The 24,327-nt window shown below is 41.5% G+C and overlaps 1 protein-coding gene across 12 annotated transcripts in view; it reads left to right on the top strand.

Moving 5' to 3' along the window:
* The window catches only part of FAT3 (FAT atypical cadherin 3), a 550,618-nt gene that overhangs the window by 394,065 nt on the left and 132,226 nt on the right, over nt 1-24,327 (top strand). For all 12 annotated transcript variants that reach the window (XM_039325844.1, XM_039325847.1, XM_039325850.1 and 9 more), the window contains 4 exons: nt 1,525-1,664; nt 11,618-11,893; nt 13,908-14,118; nt 19,094-23,167. In XM_039325844.1, coding sequence (XP_039181778.1) covers nt 1,525-1,664; nt 11,618-11,893; nt 13,908-14,118; nt 19,094-23,167 — 4,701 coding nt within the window. The remainder of the gene's footprint in view (nt 1-1,524; nt 1,665-11,617; nt 11,894-13,907; nt 14,119-19,093; nt 23,168-24,327) is intronic.

Raw genomic sequence — 24,327 nt, forward strand, 5'->3', positions numbered from 1 at the left:
CTGTGGAAGGAAGGAAGGAAGGAAGGAAGGAAGGAAGGAAGGAAGGAAGGAAGGAAGGGAGGGAGGGAGGGAGGGAGGGAGGGAGGAAGGATTCATTGATGCCATCCTTAAGACCCACTCTACTTTTAATTTTTTAGACTTAAAATATAAGCTAGTTGCAAAGTAAAATGACATGCTGTAAAGCAGTGTTTCTCAACCTTGACAATTTTAAGGCATGTGGACTTCAACTCCCAGAATTCCACAGCCAGCATTGCTGGCTGTGGAATTCTGGGAGTTGAAGTCCACATGCCTTAAAATTGTCAAGGTTGAGAAACACTGCTGTAAAAGAACATTTTTCAGAGGAAATCCTGATTTCCACGAATGCCATTAGATTCCTCATAAGCATTCCTAAAAAATGAAGAATGCTGTGATCTAATGTTTTGTTAAGAAGCATCCCCACCTGCCCGGAGGTGCAGAAGGAGGAAGCGGAGGAAGGAGAAATGATAAAACTATAGATTATATAGTGACTACCCTGGACTTGATGGACCCACAAGGTCTTCCTCTGCCATCAGCTTTTTTATGTATCTAATCATGTACAAGAAATAAGCTAAGGACAGCCATCATGATGCTCCCCCTTTCCTGTTTTCTAAGAGTCTGACACACCTCTCTAAATATTTTTCTTTCTTGTATCTCCAGGAGAGAGCTCTTTTCTCCAATCAGGAGAATCATGCTCTCTTTCAGATCAATGGAGGCTTTTTAAACGCATGGGAAGCACTTAGGAGTAGACTTGCCTACTAATTGAAAGAAAACCAAGATTTGCTTTCAAAGACATTGCCATGAAGACAGTGGGAGTTATGTGCATTAGACTTTTTTTGTGTTTTCGATGATCCTAACACATGCTAAACAGAAAATCGTGGGTTCAGTGCTAAGTCACCCTAAGTAAATTTGACATGTAGCCGGGGGGGGGGGAGGTGGAAATGTTAAAGTTCTTGACTGGGTAGCCAGTCCAGATAACCTAGATATTCTGGCTAGTTAGTCAACCAGTTGGACCTGGTTTAAAGCAGCTTTCTATGAGAAATGATATTTCTTTCATGAAGAGGACTGTTAATTAAAGGAGTCAAGTATTTAAAAAAAAACAACAACACATGTCTAGGGCCCTGCTGGCACTGGATAAATAGTGTGACATGAAAATGATGCTCAAATCTTGATCCCAAAGGCATATGCAGTGACGATGGGGCTTTCATATTAAAAAGGGTGTACATCTACACTCCACATGGGTGAATTGCTGAAACTTTTATCTGCAGTATTGGTTGTTATTTTCTTCTCCCCATCCTGTCCCTTGTTGCAATATCTGTTCTGAAATATAGAAATGATGCCTGAAAGGGAAAAATGAGCGTAGAACAAAGATGATAACGCATGTTTTGTGCAGTGCCTCTATGTAAGTCAGCACATCCTGGTCTGTGCCTGTTGCCTTGGGTATTTTATTGTCTTGAATCAAAAACATTCTGTGAATGTAATTGTATTTTCTGTTGTAACGACAACTAGGGGGGAATTTCGAGAGCTCTTTCGAAGCCGACAAAGGTGTGGGGACGATTGTCGTTGCAAAACCCTTGGATGCAGAGCAGAGGTCAATGTACAACATGACAGTGGAAGTCACCGATGGGACCAATGTAGCCAGCACTCAGGTAGCATCTATTATCATATCTGTCCCTAATTCGCACATAAAAGTTATGAAAATGCACGTCTTGTTCATGAATATGTTCCTCTTGTTCTAATGAAGGGAATATCTTAATCAGCTAAACTGTGTATTTGCTTCTTACATACAGTTATTACATGTATATATTGTACCAATAAAAGAGAATATTTGTAGCTCAGGATTGAAATGAGAGGTCCTTGGTGCTCTCTGAGCTTGGTTGTTTTCTTGCAGACATTTCATTGCCCAGCTAGGTAACATCAATGCTCTGATGATGTTACCTAGTTCGGTAATGAAATGTCTGCAAGAAAACAACCAGGCTCAGAGACTACGAAGGACCCCATAATCCTGTGTTTCTCCATTCACATTCACTTAAAATACCTACTTTCTGGACAGGTGATCTTGAACTTAATTATACTTACTTTCTGAAGATGAACCTCATAGTATCTGCGAATTCCATAGAATTTGTAGCTGTGGCCAAAAACATTGTTTTGTTGGTTTTCCCCTACAATGGATTCCTGATAACAATTAGAAACCACGCCAGTGAAAAGATTAGTCATTTCCTGATGACCCTTAACAATATCTCCTTTCCCTTCCCAGCAATATAGTCTTTCGCTGTTTATGCTCAGATGCACCTGCAATTTTTTAAAAAAAAAATTTTTTTGCCGATACTTGCCAAATGGAGGGAGGGAGGATAATTCTGGAAAAAAAGGGATAGCAGTAAAATAAAAGGGGGGGGAGAGTGTCCAATAATTCAGTAGGTTTGTAAAACTGTAAATTCTCCTTCTGTGGCATCCTGAATGCAAGCCACCAAGCAACTGAGCTCCAATTTGTAGAATGAAACTACATATATATGTATAATTGGATAGCACTTGCTGGCGCTTTTCTTTCCCTACCCTGGCAGTGGGTCTGCTGTGTTTTTGAAGGAGGCGAAAGATGTCGGAATGCCAAAAATGTTTTCCTACCGTAATGTGCTCAATGAGGTGGATCTGTGAAACAGTTTTAGTTTCTGTAATGAGATGGCTGCCACTCAATTACAGGTTTGGGTTTTCTTTCCTGCTTAAAAACTGTGACGATTTCCTATTCCCTTTGGAGGCCTTGCATATGGCCCATTACTGCTCCAGGAAAGGGAGTCCAATAATCGTGGTTTACAATTCACACAAGGCTTAAGTTAGTGGTGTATTAGCTTTGATGGCAGCTAACCAAAAGAACTTAAGGGAGCTGAGTGGGCTTAGTCAATTCAGGGCTCAGTAAATTCTCAGCCGTTTGGGGCCAGGAAAATGTGGGATTAAAAAAACGGATCCGAGTTGACTCCCAAAGCAACCGCTTTGCAATAGGTTGCATGATTTGTCCTGATGGGCTCTCAATCTCTTGGAGAATGGAAAGCTACTAGAAATGCTTTCGTGCTGGCCAAGTTCCCTTTTAATGCTTCTTTGCAAAGACTTGAAGCTGAACAGTGGTAGTGGTAGCTATGATTTATTGTCTGAGAATAAGTACAAAGGAACCTATCAGGTTGATTAACCTCAGCAAAGGTTGAGCCAGAGAGAAGCTTTGCCTGCACCCTCTGCTTAATTCTTCTCTTCTTTTAGTCATCTGGCAGTTTGCAATATGTTTGTATTAATCTTTTCCCCATCTGAAAATTTGGAAAACAGAGCAGCTCTCCCACTTAAATTAACTCATAATGTTCACAGTGGTGCATTCACAGATGACATTTAAATTATGCCTCTTTCCAGCATCGTAATGTTCTCCTTCTTCCTTCTCATACTCAAGAGGGGCAATTCAGAAGCCACCTGTTATAGTGTCTCAGCCCTAAACTATGGTTAATACAAACTGGGGCTTTACTTAGGCCATCTTTACAAACTGCTGTTTGAATTTTGCTTGTTTTCAATTAATTGGACTCTGTGATTTGAATTAGCGAACCAGTCACAGTGATTAGTAAAAGCTTGTGTGGTTTTCTGCCATTTTTGCAAGAGAGAAGAAGAAACATACTTACTTCAGGGCTCATTAGATGTCCGTGATAAACATACATAATCTAGCTGGACTGTATAGTGAGAATCCCATTGCCAAATATTGCAGTGTGTATGTATGTGCTCCAAATTTTTGGAAACTCTCTATTACAAGTGGGGTATTATTTGAAACTAAAACTAGAATGCCTGGCTCTTGTGCTGATGATATATGTACAGGTAGTGCTTGACTTACAACTGGTCACTTTGCAGCTAGTTGATGTGACATCAGGCCCCCTCCCTCCCAAAAAGCTACTTAGGTCCCAGTTTCAAAGTTTTAACAGTCGCACACACACAAATGGTAATGTAAATACATTTCGAACATTTGGCAACCAGCCTGCATTCATAGCCATTTGCAACATCCTGCAGTCACGTGACCATGATATACGACTTTTTATGCTGGAAACCAGCATGTATTTCTGGCAAAAAATGCCCATTGGGTTCATTTAATGACCATGGTGTTCACTTTACAACTGCTGCAAAAAGGTCATAAAATCCATGACCGGCATGAATTACGGCTGTAATTGCTGTCTCAATTACATTTGTAAGTCAAAGACTTCTTTATATGTGTTTGGACAAAGATTGATATTTATTCTTCAGTAACATTTGTCAGAGTAATCATAACCTAGAGCAAACTAAAATTATTTTTGATGCACGCCCATGGATTTCAAATTTGCTTGCCTTCTATTTTTATCTGCATGGATATAATTGTATTTCTTGGGATCCTTCAAAGTTCAGGGTTGTTGTTTTTTTTTTCAATTCAGTATATCATATTTGGAAAAGCTCTGAGTGTTGTTGCCAAATTTAGAAACTGAAAAGGTTCAAAGAGTCTTTACTGAGATTGTTTTAACCATGGGAGTTCTGCAAGGAGTAGAAGAAAATACTTGAAATTGTGGCAATATCTCTTGGCCCTAAATAAAACGGTTTAGGTCTAATGCCCAGATGGAACCAGTGAATGGGATTAACTCGCTTGTTTTTCTGTGGATAGCCTGGGGAAGAACGGAAAGGAAAAAGGAAATGTAATAACAACAGCAAAATGCTCATCAACAACAAACCAACCCTTATTTTCTGGGTCTGAGAAAATAACCTGGGTGCCCACCAAGGAGTCCAAAGTGATGAGACTTCTCTATAATATGATAAGAAATGGACAAATGATGTAAAACAGATCACAAATCCACCGTAGGAAGAATTTGTGATTCAGTAGACATCTTCACAGCATTATTTCTTAAGAGCATATGAATGAGAAGAGCTTCCAGAGTGTCAGAGCAAACCCCCAACCCCTCCATTTATCCCCCAACCCCAGGGAAAGATTTCCATCAGAACTTTTCTTCCAGATATGTTTGGGATGACATTGTTCATCGGTCCTACTCCTTCTTCCTCTTTCCGAAATCACTCCAGTGATTTAGAGTCCATCACAGAATAACAGAGTAGGAAGGGACCTTGGAGGTCTTCTATCTAGTCAAACGACTGCACAAGCAGGAGACCCCATGCCATTCCAGATAAGTGGGCCATCAAGTCTCTTCTTAAAAGCCTCCAGTGATGGAGCACCCACAACTTCTGGAGACAGATTCTTTCACTGATTAATTGTTCTCACTATTAGGAATTTTCTCCTTAATTCTAGGTTGGATCTCTTCTTGATGAGCTGCCATCCATTGTTTCTTGTCTTACCTTCTGGTACTTAGGAAAATAAGTTGGTCCTTTCTTCTTGGTGGCAGCCCCTCCAATATTGGAACACTCCTATTGTGTCCCCTCTAGTCCTCCTTTTCACTAGACCACAAGGTAGGCAACCTTGGCTCTTTTGTGACTCGTGGACTTCAACTCCCAGAATTCCTGAACCAGCCATGCTGAGGGAAAGGGAGAGGTTTCCAAGCTGAGCCATGCTGGCTCAGGAATTCTGGGAGTTGAAGTCCACGAGTCATAAAGCGGCCTAGGCCTAGGCCAGAGATAGGCCACCTTGGCTCTTTTGTGACTCGTGGACTTCAACTCCCAGAATTCCTGAGCCAGCCATGCTGAGGGGAAAGGGAGAGGTTTCCAAGCTGAGCCATGCTGGCTCAGGAATTCTGGGAGTTGAAGTCCACGAGTCATAAAGCGGCCTAGGCCTAGGCCAGAGATAGGCCACCTTGGCTCTTTTGTGACTCGTGGACTTCAACTCCCAGAATTCCTGAGCCAGCCATGCTGAGGGGAAAGGGAGAGGTTTCCATGCTGAGCCATGCTGGCTCAGGAATTCTGGGAGTTGAAGTCCATGAGTCATAAAAGAGCCAAGGTTGCCTAGCCCTGCACTAGACAAACCCAATTCCTGCAACCGTTCTTCATATGTTTTAGCCTCCAAGCCCCCTAATTATCTTTGTTGCTCTTTTCTGCACTCTTTCCAGAGTTCCTCCAGAGGATGTTTGTGGTGACAATATTCGACACCCCTATTCCTTCTTTCTCCTTTCCAAATCACTCCTGTGGTTTAGGGTCCATCTCCTTAAACCTGGGCAGTCCCTTTGGCACATGGGAAGAGTTGTACAACAGGACTTGGTTGAGCTGAGCCTTTCATGTCCTTTTGAGGCACAACAAAATATCTTTTTGTATCATTTCTAACCATAGGGCAAAATCTCAGCGACCCAGAATATAATGCTGCGTGCAAGTGAATTCATTATCCAACCACTCGCTGCTTATGGGTTACCCTTTTAGTCCAGTCTGATCTTAACCAACTTGCAATTCGCCCATAAATTAGATATGCCAGATACAGTTATTTTGATTACTTGATTTATTACTAGCTTTTCTCAAGCATGAAAGCTGGATGTGGGTCTCACATTCGCAAGCATTATTAATATTAACAGAATTATAAAATTGTTATCAAAAATAAATTGGCTTGCCTAGAGCCAGGATGCCTGCCTGGGATTTCTTTTCTAGGCTTCTTGAGCTCAGATCCAACTGTCTAATTGATCACTGTGGCTCTTTTGCCAATACTGGTTTATCTCTTAAGGTTTATAGGGCAGTCTCCCTTTTTTAAGGTTTATGTAATGTGACAAGTCGGTCAATAACAGCAGCAAACATCTACTTGCAGTCCCTCACTCTTTCCTCTATAGATTGTCAAGCCAATTACAATAATGTGTCGTCAGATTAGAACATAACTGAGATGTTGCTGACTTATTTCTGAACCCAACTCCTGACCCAAACAGGCAAGGCTTCCAAATTTTCAGTTCTTCAAAGGGAAGGATCATCTAACAAGTTCATCCCTGTATAAACCTAACCAATATATAATAGAACAGCAATTCCCTCCTGCAGAAAAATGGCCTTAGGACAGACATGTCACACTCACGATGTCACGTGACGTATCGGGACTGTTTTGCCATTGCCGGTAATGGGGTGGGCGCGGCTTCAGTGTGATGCATCTGGCCTGTGGGCCGGCAGTTTGACACCCCTCCCTTAGGATAACTTACATTATTAGGACCTAGAGCAGTGGTTCTCAACCTTTTTAATGCCGCGACCCCCAACCGGTCGTAAGTCGAGAACTACTCAACCGGTTGTAAGTCGAGGACTACTCAACCGTTTGCAGAATGGGACTTTTGGCGGGCTCAGCAGGGCAGAGACAGCCTGGACAATTCCTATTGGCTTTTGAAAGCCAATAGAATTAGACTCTATTCAAGAGAGTCTATTCTATTGGCTTTCAAAAGCCAATAGAATAAAAGGGAGTAGCACAGCTAAGGAAAAGGGGGAAAAAATGGCGGACTGCGTTGTTTGGCAACCCCCGTGAAATGGTCGTTCGACCCCAAATGGGGTCCCGACCCACAGGTTGAGAACCACTGACCTAGAGGAAAAAAATAATGGAAAAAAAATTGCTGGGATGTCACAAACGTGGTTGACTTGAATTGTCAAGGTCATTAGCTGTGAATACTGTCCCCTAGTTTTCTGTGGGCAAAGAACTTCAACTGTAAATAAGGGTTTGTTCCTGCACATGGTTTGTGTTCACACAATTTTCCTCCTGATACCTCTTTAAAAAACCCAAGGAGAAACCATATTTTTTCCAGTGAGAAGAATGGGAGGGAAAGGGTTGTTTTTTTCCCTTTCCCCCCCCCTAAAAGATGGGTTGATCTCAGCATTTTTTGCAGAAAAAAAACTAACAGGAAGAAAGAGGAACCAGTTTTCGTTTTCTTTTTTTCTTCTTTTTCTTTTTTCTTCTTCCTCTCCCCTTCTTATCATTATAAACAGGTAGCCCTCAACTTACAACCACACTTGGGATGAGAATTTCAGTGGCTAAAATGGCACTAGCAATAGCACGCTAAACAAAGGCAGTTAAGTCAGTCATATTTGATTTTTACAGCTATTAACCGAATTTACCACAGTTGTTAACTGAATCATGTGGTTGTTACACAAATCTGGCGCCCCTATTGACTTTACTTCTTGAGTAAAGTTTGAGGAGGTCACAAATGGCAGCCACATGACCCCAGTACATCGTAACCATCATAAATTCATGCCAAGTACCTGAATTTTATCTAATATTTGGACAACAAACAATCCAAACATATATTGGAGATTTTGTTTTCCTGTACATTATAGTAAATCTGAGTGGGTTTTTTTTTTTTTTTTGTAAAATACAAGAAGAAAATTCAAAAGGATATGAGAAATGCCACTCAAAAAGGCAAAAGAGAAATAAAAGTTTGGTTGCCGTGGCTTCTATTATAAGCTTCATGTGTGATATTAAATATTTCCTCTTTCTTTCTGCTGAAAATTACTTTCTGTTTAAAAGGAGATATTTTCCCCAATCCCGGGTGATTTTACGAATTAGCCTATGACATAACATGAGCAGCTGCTGTTCATTCTTTTTTCCATAAACCATGATATTTGGGCTGACAAATCCTTTGACAGCTTATAATCTGCAGCTGCTGCATATTGGGGACACTTGTGTCCATGACAAAGTGCCAACTAAAAGTGAAGCCCTTCAGCTACAGAAAGCCGCTGTATTCAAAGTTTAACTCAATTTTAAATTTAATTCAGGGTTTTGGGGACAGGGAATCCTTACCTCCTTGAAGATTGCAGAAAGGAAGAAAACTTATTATGGAAACACACGTTTAAATCATTAATGTTCTCAATTTCAGGGTATAACACTATACTTCAGTTATTTTTTTTTTAGTAACAGTCCTAAGCAAAGAACGTCAGTTTGGGTGTTATAGATTATGCAGGATAACTTTTAACAGAATTGGGTATCACTTCTTTCCAAAATTCCCCTAGCCTTACAAAACAACAACTCCCTAAGGCTACCACAGCTTCTTAAGTAACATATAGCCTTAACGTAGAGTTTTATTATGACTGCCTTCTAGATTGTTCCCAAGATGGACCTTTGCACATGATGGAGGAGAAGAGCAATTGTTGGTGTACTTTTTGGTAAATGTATGACAGATGCTAGGAAATGTTGCTAATACTATGAAAAGCTAATATTTCATATTTCTTGAAGAGCTATTTTCATAAAATATTGCTGTAAAACCAGTAGCACATATGTAATTTTTACAACAGTAGTTCTGCTTCTCTTTACACTTGTCCATTGTAGGGAATTGACTGCTTACATTTTACCAACCAAAGCCTGCTGGGCTTGTTTTCCTAGAGAAATCCTTCACTTTTTCCTAATAATTCAATAAAAGAGAAAAGGCCCTAGAAACTTTTCCAAGGACATGGGGGGGAAAATGAAATGTTTGTGGGTAGATTGTGATGTTGAACTAATTGTATAGTTAAAGGGTATGAGTGAATCTCCTATCCTTTGTTATTCATTGATTTTTCCAAATAACCGTCTGCTTCTCGATTTCCTCTCTTAAATTAAATCCCAACAGAAGACACTAGAAGAAAACTGCTACTGTGGAGGTTTCTCCAGTCACCATTAAGTCCTACCCCTGAGAAATATTTGGAGAATTTCTACATCACAGAAATGTATTCATCCTTCCAGTTTCTTTGTTTACAGTTAGATGGAAATGTTAAAAAACAGGCCTTTGTGTTTTATCTAGTTCTATCCAAAAAACATCAGAAATGATGATCTTACATATGAGCCAAAGAATTGGAAATGGTCTGCTTGATTTAACCCTTCTGTTTAATTAATGAAATCAGAAGCTGCAGCATCTTTAAGAGATCCCTGTTCAGCCTTTTTATGAAGGTTTCCACTCAGGAAGAAGAGATCCCTACCCCTCCAAGTTAGAAATGGTTCTGTTGTGATTCTGTGCCAACTTGTGATCCCGGTAGTTGAGTCTGAGGAATCAGAGGAGGAGGAGGAGGAGGAGGAGGCGCCTGGAGAGCCATCACAGTCAGAGGGAGGCTCTGATGAGCTGAGGACTTACAAACTAATGAAGAGACTGGTACTTCCACTCGTGATCAAGCTGAGAGCCAGCTGTGCTGGGAAGCTGAGTTGGACTCGAAGGAAGCTCAGCTGGAAGACCTCAGAGACGCTCGTAAATGTAGACAGGTCACACGAGTAGAACAGAGGGAGGCAATGGGGTGACTCCAGGGGAGGAAGAGAAAGCAGTGAGAAGCCATGCCTTGGGGGCTGCATAACAAAAAGGGAATGTGTGGGCAGGGCTGGTTGCTGGAGGCAACCATTTGCAAAGAACTTCAGAGTCAAGAGATCATGGTCTGTTTATTTTGTCTGAGTTATTTCCTGTTTGACTTGTGCTCCGTTTTGCTTTTGGACAAGGTCTCCATTGGAAAAGTGTTCTGTTGCTTTTGTTTTCTGGGACAATTATCAGGTAATTTGTAACTCAAATAAAAAGGGTTTATTTTCCAGTCTACTGTTAAAGGAGGGGTTGTCTTTGTGAAATAACAAGGACGTACGTAGGCTGGGACCGAACAGGTTTGGCCAAATGACTCTCAAGATCATACATACTTTAATTTTTATTTTCTGCCTTTTAAAGCTCTGTGCCAACCACTGTCTAAAATGATTCCATGGCTTCTTGCTATTTTTGAGATACAAAATCATAGTGTAACAAAATACCCTCTAAATAGGATTAAAAATTGACATAAATCTAGCCTAATGTAAGCCCATAAAATTGAGTCTTACTCTCGTGTCTTTTTCTGATTGACTATCCGCTTTCAGAGATTTGAAGGATAATACCACATCCATCGCCAGTTGTCTTTTCTTTAGGCTGTAAACACAGAAATCTTTCCATATAAGCAATGCAAAACCTTTTTGGGAAGATGTAATATAGGAAATGTTCATAATGAGGGGCTTAGTGGACAGTTACGTCTATAGAAAGTCTCAGTCATCCAGGTCCTGGTTGTGCCGAAGGTGCTTTTCCAAAAGGCAACTGGACTTCTTTTGTTTTTCCTTGAACAAATTTTGCTTCTCATCCAAAACATCTTTAAGAAAAAATGAAAGTCCAGTTGCCTTTTGAAAAAGCACCCTTGGGAGTGGACAGTTAGCTTCAGTTTTGATTTTAGATAAGTATGAAGAGACAGGTGACTTTCAACATGCATCTAAAGCACTAAATCTAATAATTAGCTATTGTTCTTATGCAAACATATGTCCAAGATCCAAACTGGGTCAGTTACAGAGACCAGAGGTTTTACTATTCCGAGCTTTTGGACTCATTCTGGAGCCCATCTTCAGGGAACTTCTCTCTACTGAATCTATGCTTTTGGCTATTCTATGAGTTGTATTTATGTGGTGCCTTCCAATTGGTCATTAGTGTTTTGATGGCCGACAATTGGCTGTTATTTCCTTGTGCTGTCAAACCCTCAGCTCCTGAGTGCCTGATAAGCTAGTGGTAAATCAGCACTCCTGTTGACCGTTTCCCAGGCTTCAATAGTTTCTCTGTCTATTTTTGTACCTGCATGGCCAACAACCTTAGTAACTGTGAAATTGAATGTATGTCCTGTATGTTCAAATAATCATATGTCCTTTTGAGAAGAGCTGATAAATATGTAAATTTTATTCTCTCTTCTTTCCCCCCCCCCTCCCTTTGATTCTTAACTAAAGGTATTAATCAAAGTTTTGGACAACAACGATAACGGTCCAGAATTTTCCCACCCAAGCTACGATGTAATGATTTCTGAGGACATCATGCCGGACACTGAGATCCTTCAAGTAGAAGCTATGGACAGAGATGAGAAGCACAAACTCAGTTACATCATTCACAGTAGTCTTGATTCCGTCAGTATGAGAAAATTCAGGATGGATCCCAACACAGGCGTGCTCTATACCGCTGAGCGTTTAGACCATGAAGCTCAAGATAAGCACATTCTCAACATAATGGTAAGCACGGAATATTAAGCTGTGCTCTCCAACACAATTGCCAGCTTTAATAGGTGCATGCTACAGTCTTCTGATAAGCAAAACGGCTTTAGATTTGGTAAGGAGGCAATAATTAGTTTCTCTTTTTTCCCCACTTCCACGGCAATGCATATATTCACTGTGGAGGCTTTGTGAGGTTTAATACGAAAGGGAGATTTTTATCTTACAAAATGCTTATACCATCTTGAAGCCAGACGTGGCTGGAACATCATCATCATCTCCCAGTGTCAGGGCCCTCTTATCAGAGGTAACTTTTTAAAAGTGTTTCTTCAGAATCTTAACATTCTTTTGGAAGCTGTTAACAAAGCGATTATCACTTTTCTTGCTGTGCTCAGCTCTTAAAACCAAGTGGTCCGCTTTATTGCAGATTTTTGCCGGGTCCTCTTAACAGCAGAAGATACTGATTTGCTGGTGCCTAAATTACATGGTACAAATTGTCCCACTGTGAAGTGTGTGCTGAGTGTTAATGGAACAATAACCTTTTTTTTGGGGGAGGGGTCAAATATGATTTCTAAGAATTTTGAAACTCAGGTTGAAAAGTCCTAGGAAACGTTATTAGCCTTACTGGAACTGGATTCACTTTAGTGCCTAAAAGATGCCTACCAATTAAAATTTCCCATACAGGGAGTCCTCGACTTACAACAGTTCATATAGTGACTGTTTGAAGTTACAACAGCACTGAAAAAAGTGACATGACCATTTTCCACACTTAAGACCGTCGAGGCATCCCCAGAGTCACGTGATCAAAATTCAGACTCTTGGCAACTGGCTCATATTTGTGATGGTTGCAGTATCCCAGGATCACGTGCTCACCTATTGCAACATCCTGACAAGCAAAGTCAATGGGGAAGCCAGATTCACTTAACAGTCGTGTTGCTAACTTAACAACCGCAGTGATTCACTTAACAGCAGTGGCAAGAAAGGTCATAAAATGGGGCAAGGCTTACTCAGCGACTGTCTCACTTAGCAACAGAAATGTTAGGCTCAATTGTGGTCGTAGGTTGAGGACTACTTGTAATACCCTGGGGTGGAGATGTCTGAAGGAATTCTCGGAGGATGGACAAGATGAGCACCTTGAAATGGTCAACTATAGATGCTGCAGCTGTTGTCCACCATCACTTATTTGGTAGGATGAGGAATAATAATAATAGTCTTTCTGGGCTCAATCATACAATGCTTTTCAAACTAGGAGGCCAGCTCATAGGACCATATTCTCCTATATCCAGAGCTCTTCAATCTGCAACAGACATCTTTAACAGAATGACAGAGTTAGAAGGGACCTTGGAGGTCTTCTAGTCCAACCCCCTACTCAGGCAGGAAACCCTATACCATTTCAGACAAATGTTTGTCCAGTCTCTTCTTAAAAGCCTCCAGTGTTGGAACCACCCACAGCTTCTGGAGGCAGGTTGTTCCACTGATTAATTGTTCTCGCTGTCAGGAAATTTCTCCTTAGTTCTAAGTTGGTTCTCTCCTTAATTAGTTTCCATCCATTGCTTCTTGTCCTGCCTTCAGGCGCTTTGGAGAATAGGTTGTTTCCCCTCTTCTTTATGGCAGCCTGTTAAATATTGAAACACTGCTATCCTGTCACCGCTAGTCCTTCTTTTCACTAGATTAGACATGCCCAATTCCAGCCACCGTTCATATGTTTTAGTCTCCAGTCCCCTGATCATCTTTGTTGCTCTTCTCTGCACTCTTTTTTCAAAGTCTCAACATCTTTTTTACATCATGGTGACCCAAACTGGATGCAGTATTCCAAATGTGGTCTTACCAAGGCATTACAAAGTATAAAATATAAAAATCATAGAGTACTCACAAAAGAGTCCTATGATTTGCAAATGTCCTGGAGCACATCAGGAACTTTTGAAGAAAAACTAGAGAAGCAAACTTAAAAACTAATCCACGTTCCAACTGGGCACAAGGATGACAAATATTTCTCGCTTGTCCTGCTCAAAAGATCATTTCCTCTTTCTTCCAGGTTCGCGACCAGGAGTTCCCCTATCGACGCAACTTGGCAAGGATCATTGTAAACGTGGAGGATTCCAATGATCACAGTCCTTACTTCACCAGTCCTCTGTACGAAGCTTCTGTGTTCGAATCAGCTGCCATCGGATCTGCAGTTTTGCAGGTCACTGCCCTGGACAAAGATAAAGGAGAGAATGCAGAGTTGATATACACCATTGAAGCAGGTTAGCAAGCAGAGAATTAAATAACTTTCTATGCTCAAGGGTTTCATGTATGGGATGTAATGCTGTTTTCTTAACTGCGGTTAAAAGTTTGGAGAAATGTAATATTAAAAGGGGTAGGTGTGGTCGGTTCCCATAGAAGTCAATGGATTGCAATAAAACTTAATTAGTCCTAATAATTAGCTCATTGGCTTTTATCTATTTTGCCTTCAAGACAGGAAGCTTTATTAAGCAGCTGCCTTTATTTGCCTTGTGATGCGTATTATCCTTCTAAAAATTGTTCACATTATTTTTGTTGTGGATATGGTTGTCTTTCCAAAGCTAATATGCTAAGAAATACACCATCTGGAATGCAATGGGATTTCAGATTAAACTATTTTATGAGTCACTTCTGAGATTAAAGTTCCCAACTTGCTTCTAAAGCATCAGATAAAGAAATGGCCAGCGTAGGATCGAGGCTTTTATTTATTTAGAAATCTTAAAATAAACAGACAATCTTCTCTGTCCTTTTGGAGGATAGACCTAGAACTGTGATTAGGTGGGCATGCAATTCTTTTGATTTAATAATACAGGTAGCCCTAGACTCAAGACAACAGCACTAGCCACAGCACTTACTTATATACCACTTCATAGTACTAAAAAGCAGAGACATCACCCTGCCAACAAAAGTGCATATAGTCCAGGCCATGGTTTTCCCAGTTGCAATGTATGGCTGTGAAAGTTGGACCATAAGAAAGGCTGAGCGCCAAAGAATTGAGGCCTTTGAACTATGGTGCTGGAGAAGACTCCTGCGAGTCCCTTGGACTGCAAGGTGTTCAAACCGGTCAGTCCTAGAAGAGATTAACCCCGACTGCTCTTTGGAAGGCCAGATCCTGAAGTTGAAACTCAAATACTTTGGCCAGCTAATGAGAAGGAAGGACTCACTGGAGAAGGGCCTAATGCTGGGAAAGATGGAGGGCAATAGAAGAAGGGGATGACAGAGAATGAGATGGCTGGATGGAGTCACTGAAGCAGTAGGTGTGAACTTAAATGGACTCCAGAAGATGGTAGAGGACAGGAAGACCTGGAGGAACGTTGTCCATGGGGTCGCGATGGGTCGGACATGACTTCGCAATTAACAACAAGTGCTTTACAGCCCTCTCTAAGTGGTTGACAGTCAGAATATTTATCCCCAACAATTTGAGTCCTCATTTTACTCACCTTGGAAGGATGGAAGGCTGAGTCAACTCTGAGCCTGTCAGGATCGAACTGCTGGCAATGAGCAGTGAGTTAGCCTACAATACAACATTCTAACCACTGTGCCACTACGGCTCATTTAGTGACCGTTCAAAGTTACAACAGCACCGAAAAGTGACTTATGACCGCTTTTCACACTTAATGGCCATTGTAGCATCCCCATGATCATGTGATCAAAATTCAGACCCTTGGCAATTGACTCTTATTTATGAAAGTTGCAGTATCCCAGGATTATGTGATCACTTTCTGTGACCTTCTGACAAACAAAGTCAGTTGGGGGAGCCAAATTCACTTTACAACCATGTTACTAACTTAATCACTTAACAGTTGTAACAAGAACGTTAGTAAAATGGGGCAAAACTCACTTAACAAATGTTTCATTTAGCAATAGAAATTTTGAGCTCAGTTGTGGCTGCAAGTCGAGAACTTCTTGTATTGGTTGATTCCAGGCTGAGCTGCTATTACATTCCAAATCTCGGTAAAGCCATTTTCAAGATGGGCTTACAAGCCACAGGAGACGGGAGCTATGCTAGCAAGGAATGTTTTATCATTTCCTACCTGGTACTTCCATCCGTCAGTTTCTTCCTCCAAGCAACTGGTCCTGTGATGATAACCATGTATATATTTCCCATGCAGTTTGGAGGGAAGTAGTCAGTACCGGTGGACTAGGGATTAAAGAGAATTTTACTAAATACACTCTTGAGTGTGATTTGGGGATTTGCTAGTGGTTCCATAGTGATGAATTAAATATTTCTAACTTTCTTGAAAAAAATGGCAATGATTATGTTTACTTTGCTCAGTAAATGTGGTGTCCAAGGGGACCTATTCTATTTGTAATAACTTTTTAAAAGTTTGGCGTGCTACAGTGATATTACTCTGGGCTCTCTAAAAAATAGAGGCTTCTTTCCTGGGGATTTCTTGAAACGAACATGCTCGGATGAGCTAAATTGGTTAAGTAATCTGAATGGGACAGTTATTAGGAAAACCCACAGCTGGCTTCAAAAGCAGCACTCACCCAGGAGTTGACCAGCTGAAAGAACCTCACTAATGACTTTGATGGTGAGATAATTTGGGTAGGATATCTACTATTCCAGAAGACAAAAAATGAAACCACATCTTGATGCATTGGAAAGAGAGTGACATGTAATAGATTCTAGTGCTGATTTTTTTTTACGTAAGAAATTAAAATCAAATGTACTTCACAGGAAGGAGATGTATCTGTCTGCCTGTCCTTCTACAGAAATTTGTATTTGATCTCTGAGGGAAATGGACAGTTTATAAATTTAATAGAATAAAATGAAAATGATAGCAGTCTTAAAAATCACGTAAGAGCACACTTATAAAAAAGGTTAATTGCCAGAATACAGGACAGAAATTGCAGAGAACAGATAACTGATAAAAAAAAATAGGAAACATTCCTAATGTCAAGGCACAGGAACCATTAGAAAGAGGGGTCAAAGAGGCCATCTATATCAAAATTGAACAGCCCTCTCTCAATAGAGGGGGAGAATACAATATCATCTATCTCCAGTTTACAACACAGGGCTTTCAGCAGTTCCAAGAAGGCTCCACACCCATTTGCACCACTGAGGTGACCCTGAGGACACAGTTAAACCTCTAGGTCAGTGTTTCTCAACTTTGACAATTTTAAGGCATGTGGACTTCAACTCCCAGAATTCCACAGCCAGCAACGCTGGCTGTGGAATTCTGGGAGTTGAAGTCCACATGCCTTAAAATTGTCAAGGTTGAGAAACACTGCTCTAGGTGGCCTCAAGGACTCTCTAAATTAATGCAAATGACCAAGGCATATAAATCCTTCCATTAGAGCTGAAGAAACTTCTTGGATGAAAAGTGAAACGACTTCAAAGAAAAACAAGAAAGTCCAATTGCCTCTTGAAAAAGCATCTTTGGAAAAAGAGAGTTATCTTTTCACCGTTGTGTATGATTTAGAAAAATGAATGCTATTTCCATCTGCGTGGCTAGAAACTTATTTCAAAATGGAACAAAGAAACTAGAGCAGCCCCTATCTTGATCCACAATTCCCGGGTGGGTTGGAATTACAGACATTTAAGCTCACAATTCCTCTCCCCTCTTATCTCTTGAGAGGGGTCTTCTCCCTCCCCCCCCCCCCCCGCCGCCGCTTTGCAGCTGAGCGCTTTGTAGACAAATGATTTGCTTGTCTTTGTGGTGAATGGACAGAGCGATGCCATGGCGTTTGTTCAGCATGATAGAAAGAAAGAATAAAATGCTGCTAATAATGAAGGAGGGAGGCACAGGACAGCAGCCAGGGACGGTGTGAAGCTCTTTCCTGTAGCACCATTGTGCAGAAGCTTGAAACCTTTTAATGAGACTTTATCTCTCCATGACTATCACTGGTTCCTTTTTCATCCCTCTCTCTGCCAGCAATTTGAAGCTTCAAGCCTCTGTTTCAGATAAAAATGTGAATTCCCACTGTTTCATTATCCACAGATGCTCCTGGATGCGCTGTAATATAGCTTTTTGAGGCCGCCATTTCTCTGATCCATGAAAGAATCTGCAGAGAGGATGTTAATTTTAACTGATGTGTTCGGGCTATATCCATGGCTTTCTTTTCTTTTTCTTTTTCTTTTTTTACTTTCCAGGGCATTCAGTTAACATGAACACTGCACCGGATAATAGAAACCAATAATTTCACACTTAATAACCTCTGAGAGGCCCCATCTTTTATAAACGCCTGATTCTGTGGGAAGGCTCAAGCATCTCATTTGAGAAATACTGTACATGCAGTACAGTAGTCCCATTGACTAGGTGGAACGTACATTCTCCCTTTTAACTGAATCCATTGTTAACACTTTTTAATTTATAATCCAAAGGTGCACCTTTGAGGGAAATATCTAGGACTAATTTGCTGTAATGGCAACTGGGAGTGATTGTAGGAGACAGGAGGAAGAGCTACAGCTGAGACAATGGATTGATATTACGTTAGTTCAGAATAGTTCCAAGTATTCATTCATTTATTGATTCATTGGTTAGATTTGTATCTTGCCTTTATTACTTTATAAGTAATTCAAGGCTGTGAACATACCTATAATAATCCTTCCTCCCCCTATTTTCTCCATAACAGCCCTGTGACGTAAGTTGGGCTGAGAAAGAGTGGCCAGCCCAAAGTAGCTTACATGCCTAAGGCAGGACTAGAACTCACTGCCTTCTGGTTTCTAGACCCATCATTTTAATCACTACACCAAAGTATATGAATAGGAGTGACTGGCTTTTTAATTGGCTTGTGTAAGTCTCCCAAAATGAGCTGTTCTCTACACAAAATAATTCAGGCGCAAACTTTTCTATTTCCTGCCCCAAATCCTTTTCATTTGAAAAATAAGTAATTCCTGCATTCAGCAATGGACTTGTCTGACTTTTGCTACAGCATTACATCTATTCCCTAATTTTTTAAAAATAACTTTTGGGTGTATTCTCTGATGGATAAACTTCAGATAAACTTCGAAAGCTCAGTTGCTTTCAGAATAAAGTCCGTTATATAAAAGATGTGCAGAAAAATTGAAGAAAGGAAATGGGTTGTGAATTGGGAGCTTACGAATTTAAGGATTGATTCAGTTTGGTTTTATGGGTAACACATATTATTCTCTTAATGTGATGTCAGTAGGTGCCCACTGAATGTTTTTCAGTCTCCAATATTATAGTTTGATTTTTTTTTCTCGTGTTTAAATTTCACGTTTAATTTTTTCCCCCTATTTCATTCTTTCAGGGAACACTGGAAACACGTTCAGGATTGAACCAGTTCTAGGCATCATCTCCTTGCTGAAAGAACCAGACCTGACCACCATGGGCCAGTTTGTGCTATCAGTTAAAGCAGCTGACCAGGGTTCTCCCCCATTGTCAGCTACTGCCATTGTCCGCATATCTGTGACGATGTCGGACAACTCCCACCCCAAATTCACACACAAGGAATGGCAAGCTGAAATAAATGAAAATGTTGATTTTGGGACTTCAGTTGTCCAAGTCTCAGCAATCAGTCAGTCTACATTAGTATACGAAGTCAAAGATGGCAATATAGATGGAGCCTTCGTGATCAACCCTTATTCTGGAGTCATCACAAGTCAGAGGTCTCTTGACTATGAACATACTTCCTCTTACCAGCTCACTGTGCAAGCCACAAACATGGCAGGGATGGCATCAAATGCCACTGTAAACATCCAGATAGTGGATGAAAATGACAACTCACCTGTTTTTCTTTTTTCTCAATACTTGGGCAGCATCAGTGAGGCCGCACCAGTCAATAGCATAGTCCGGAGCGTGGGAAACCATCCACTTGTGATACGAGCCACGGATGCAGATAGTAATCAAAACGCACTGCTCGTTTACCAGATTGTTGAGTCAACTGCCAAGAATTATTTTACAGTAGACTCTAGTACAGGTGCAATTAGAACTATTGCTGATTTGGATCACGAAACCATCGCACATTTTTACTTCCACGTTCACGTTCGAGATAGTGGCAATCCACAGCTTACTGCAGAAAGTCCTGTGGAAGTTACCATTGATGTAACAGATGTCAACGATAATCCTCCAGTGTTCAGTCAGGCAATGTTTGAAACCATCTTGCTTCTGCCAACTTACGTAGGAGTGGAGGTTCTTCAAGTCAAAGCTGTGGACCCAGATTTAGGAGTCCCTTCTGAGCTGGCTTACAGCCTGATTGAAGGGAACACAGAATATTTTCTCATTGATTCAGTCTCTGGGGTGTTAACTATAAAAAACCACAGCCTTTCCAAAGACCATTACATGCTGATAGTAAAAGTATCTGATGGAAAATTTTACAGTAGTGCTATAGTGACAATCATGGTCAAGGAAGCCATGGATAGCGGTCTTCACTTCATTCAAAGCCATTATTCTACATCAATCTTGGAGAATAGCACCAACATCACCAAGGTAGCAGTGGTCAATGCAGTTGGAAACTGTCTCAATGAGCCCTTGAAGTACAGCATTTTAAATCCAGGGAACAAATTCAAGATCAAACCCACTTTAGGTCTTATTCAAACTGTTGGCCTCCCGTTTGATAGGGAAGAACAGGAATTATATGAATTGGTGGTGGAGGCGAGTCGTGAGCTGGACCATCTACGGGTGGCCAGAGTGGTTGTCCGAATTCTCATTGAAGACATCAACGACAATGCTCCGGTATTTGTTGGACTTCCATACTATGCTGCTGTTCAAGTTGAGGCTGACCCTGGCACTCTGATATTCCGAGTGAGAGCCATTGACAAAGATAAGGGTGCAAATGGGGATGTATCTTACCTACTGAAGGAGGACTATGGGCACTTTGAAATCGACAGTCACAGTGGGAGCATCACCTTGAAAGCACCCTTTAACTCTGACTTATCCAATATAGAATATTTAATTATTGTCATAGCTAAAGATGGAGGTGACCCCTCACTGTCTGCTTCGGTGGAACTGCCTATCACCATTGTTAATAAAGCCATGCCCATCTTTGACAAGCCCTTCTACACTGCCTCTGTAAATGAAGACATAGAAATGAACACCCCGATCCTGAGCATCAATGCTACCAGCCCAGAAGGTCAAGGTATCATTTACATCATAGTAGATGGGGATCCTTATAATCAGTTCAACATTGACTTTGACACAGGAGTCCTCAGTGTCATCAGTCCACTAGACTATGAACTCAATCCCATTTTCAAGCTGATGGTGAGAGCCAGCGATGCTCTTACTGGTGCCCGAGCTGAAGTTACAGTGGACTTAATTATCAAAGATGTCAATGACAATGCTCCAGTTTTTGATCACTTTGCTTACAATGCCACATTATCCGAAGCCTCTTTGATTGGAACTCCTGTCTTGCAGGTAGTTGCTACTGATGCAGATTCTGACAACAACAAAATCATTCAGTACCAGATAGTCCAGGACACTTTCAATAGCACAGATTATTTTCATATCGATGGGACCAGTGGCCTTATCCTAACAGCCCGTTTGTTGGACCATGAACTGATGCAGCAGTGCAGCTTAAAAGTACGGGCCACTGATAATGGATTCCCACCTCTAAGTAGTGAAGTTCTAGTGAACATTTATGTGACCGATATGAATGACAACCCTCCTGTTTTTAATCAATTGATATATGAATCCTACGTTAGTGAATTAGCTCCTCGAGGTCATTTTGTGACATGCGTCCAGGCTTCCGATGCAGACAGCTCCGATTTTGACCGATTGGAGTACAGTATCTTATCTGGAAATGACCGTACCAGTTTTGTGATGGATACCAAAAGTGGCGTCATCACACTGTCAAATCATCGGAAGCAGAGAATGGAGTCAATGTACAGCTTGAATGTTTCCGTTTCTGATGGTTTGTTTACCAGCACTGCTCAAGTCCATATCCAGATTCTTGGAGCTAATTTGTACAGCCCCGTATTCACACAAAGTATTTATGTGGCAGAAGTCAGAGAAAACGCTGTCCCAGGAACCAGGGTGATCCATGTAAAAGCAACCGATGGAGATTCGGGCATCTATGGTCAGATAAGTTACTCCATCATCAATGATTTTGCCAAAGACAGATTTGTCATTGATAACAAAGGGCAGATCCTCACTACAGAGAAACTGGATCGGGAACTCCCTTTGGAAGGTGACATCACCATATTTTTAAGAGCTCTTGATGGTGGAGGGAGGAGCACGTTCTGCACCATCCGAGTCATAGTAGTGGATGAAAACGACAACGCCCCACAGTTCATGACTGTGGAATATAGAGCAAGTGTCAAAGCAGATGTTGGGAAAGGTCACTTAGTCACCCAGGTCCAAGCTGTTGATCCTGATGATGGCGCCAATGCTAGGATTGTCTACTCCCTGTATAGTGAAGCCTCTGTTTCTGTCGCGGATCTCCTGGAAATTGACCCAGACAATGGGTGGATGGTAACCAAAGGGAATTTCAACCAGTTGAAAAATACGGTGCTATCCTTTTTTGTCAAAGCCGTTGACAGTGGTATTCCTGTACGGCATTCCCTTATCCCTGTGTATATACATGTTTTACCTCCAGAAACCATCTTGCCTTCTTTTTCTCAACCTCAGTATTCCTTTACAGTATCAGAAGATGCCCTAATAGGGAGTACAATTGATGCTCTTCACGTTTTGCCTAACCAAGGAGTCATCTACAGCACAGTTAATGGCGAATTGACTGGAAACAACAAGGATGGAGTTTTCATTATAGAGCAAGACACCGGCATTATAAAACTGGACAAGAGGCTAGACCATGAGGCAGATCCCGCCTTTCATTTTAAAGTGGCTGCAACCCTACAGCTTGATAAGGTGGACATTGTGGTAACTGTGGATGTGGACATTAAAGTTCTGGACATTAATGACAACAAGCCCATTTTTGAGGCAGCCAAGTATGACACGATCGTAATGGAGGGGATGCCAATAGGGACTAAACTTGTACAGGTCAAAGCAATGGACGCAGACTCGGGGGCCAACGGTCAAGTCACCTATTCTCTGTTAACAGAACTGGATATCGACAGGATCTCAGAGGTGTTCACTATTGACAGCAACAGTGGCTGGATCAGCACCTTGAAAGATTTGGACCATGAGAAGGACCCCACTTTCGCCTTCACTGTGGTGTCCTCTGACCTGGGAGAAGCCCTCTCCCTCTCCTCGACCACCTTAATCTCCGTCACCGTAACAGACATCAACGATAATGCTCCCATATTCCAGCAGGATATGTACAGAGGATCTGTGAAAGAGAGTGACCCCCCAGGAGAAGTTGTGGCTGTCCTTCGCACTTGGGATGAAGATACCTCTGACATTAACCACCAAATTAGCTACCATATTACAGGTAAGGTTCCTTTCTAAGCTAGCGTTACACTGTAAGAAGAAACTGTGTTGGGGCAGCTTAAGCGTTACCTGCAGATGTCCCAAAGGTGCTTTTTCAAAAAGCAACTGGACTTTGTGTTTCCTTGAAGACATCAAGGAACAAACAAAGTCCAGTTGCCTTTTGAAAAAGCACCTTTGGAACAACCATGACCTGGATGACTGAGAATCTCCATAGACAATTGCCTGCAGATGTTTCCTCATTCCAGCCCGGCTTCTCTGGTTAAAAAGAATGTTAGATAGCAGAAATGAGCAGACCTAAATTTTTCAGGTGGTCCTCAATACCCACTTGTCGCAGCAACCATTCAAACTGACTTACAACCAGTCCTCAAACTTCCAGCCATCATAGCATCTCTGCCCTATGATCATGAGCCCTGGTGGCACAGTGGTTAAAGTGTTGCATTGCAGGCAAACTCTGCCCACAGCCTGGAGTTTGAAGGTTGACTCAGCCTTCTACCCTTCTGAGGTTGGTAAAATGAGGAGCCAGATAGTTGGGGGCAATAGGCAAATAATGCTGGCATTGTAAACAACCCAGAGAGTGCTCTAAAGCAGTATGAAGCGGTATATAAGTCTACGTGCTCTTGCTATCCAGGCACTCGGCCACCTGCCCAGATTTCCAACCATTGCAGTCTCTTGTGCTTGCAATTTGTGAGCTTCCCTGCCGATTTCCCACAAGCAAACTCAATGGGGGAAGGTAGCATGAAATCAGACGTTACCATTGCATAAGGTCCTCATTTAACAACAGTAACTGGGATCTGCCAGAACTGCCATCACTAAGCAGCACAGTCATGGGACATTGAACTTTAGAACCATATTGCTTAGCAAGATAAATTCTGGTCCCAATTACTGTGGTTAAGTGAGGACCACCCGTAAAACAAACCAATCAGTCAATCAGCATTAGAGCTGGAAAGGACTTTGGAGGTCTTCTAGTCCAGCTCCCTGCTCAAGCAGGAGATCCTATATCATTTCAGACAAGTGAATGTCCAGTCTGTTCTTAAAAACCTCCAGGGATGGAGCACCCACAATTTCAGGAGGGAAGCTCTTCCAATTCTCCTCATTGTTAGGAAGTTTCTCCTTAATTCAAGGTTGCTTCTCTCCTTGATTAGTTTCTATTCATTGTTTCTT

Source organism: Crotalus tigris, unplaced genomic scaffold (assembly GCF_016545835.1).
Source record: "Crotalus tigris isolate CLP2741 ecotype Arizona unplaced genomic scaffold, ASM1654583v1 scf7180000024339.11422700, whole genome shotgun sequence".
Classification (NCBI taxonomy): domain Eukaryota; kingdom Metazoa; phylum Chordata; class Lepidosauria; order Squamata; family Viperidae; genus Crotalus; species Crotalus tigris.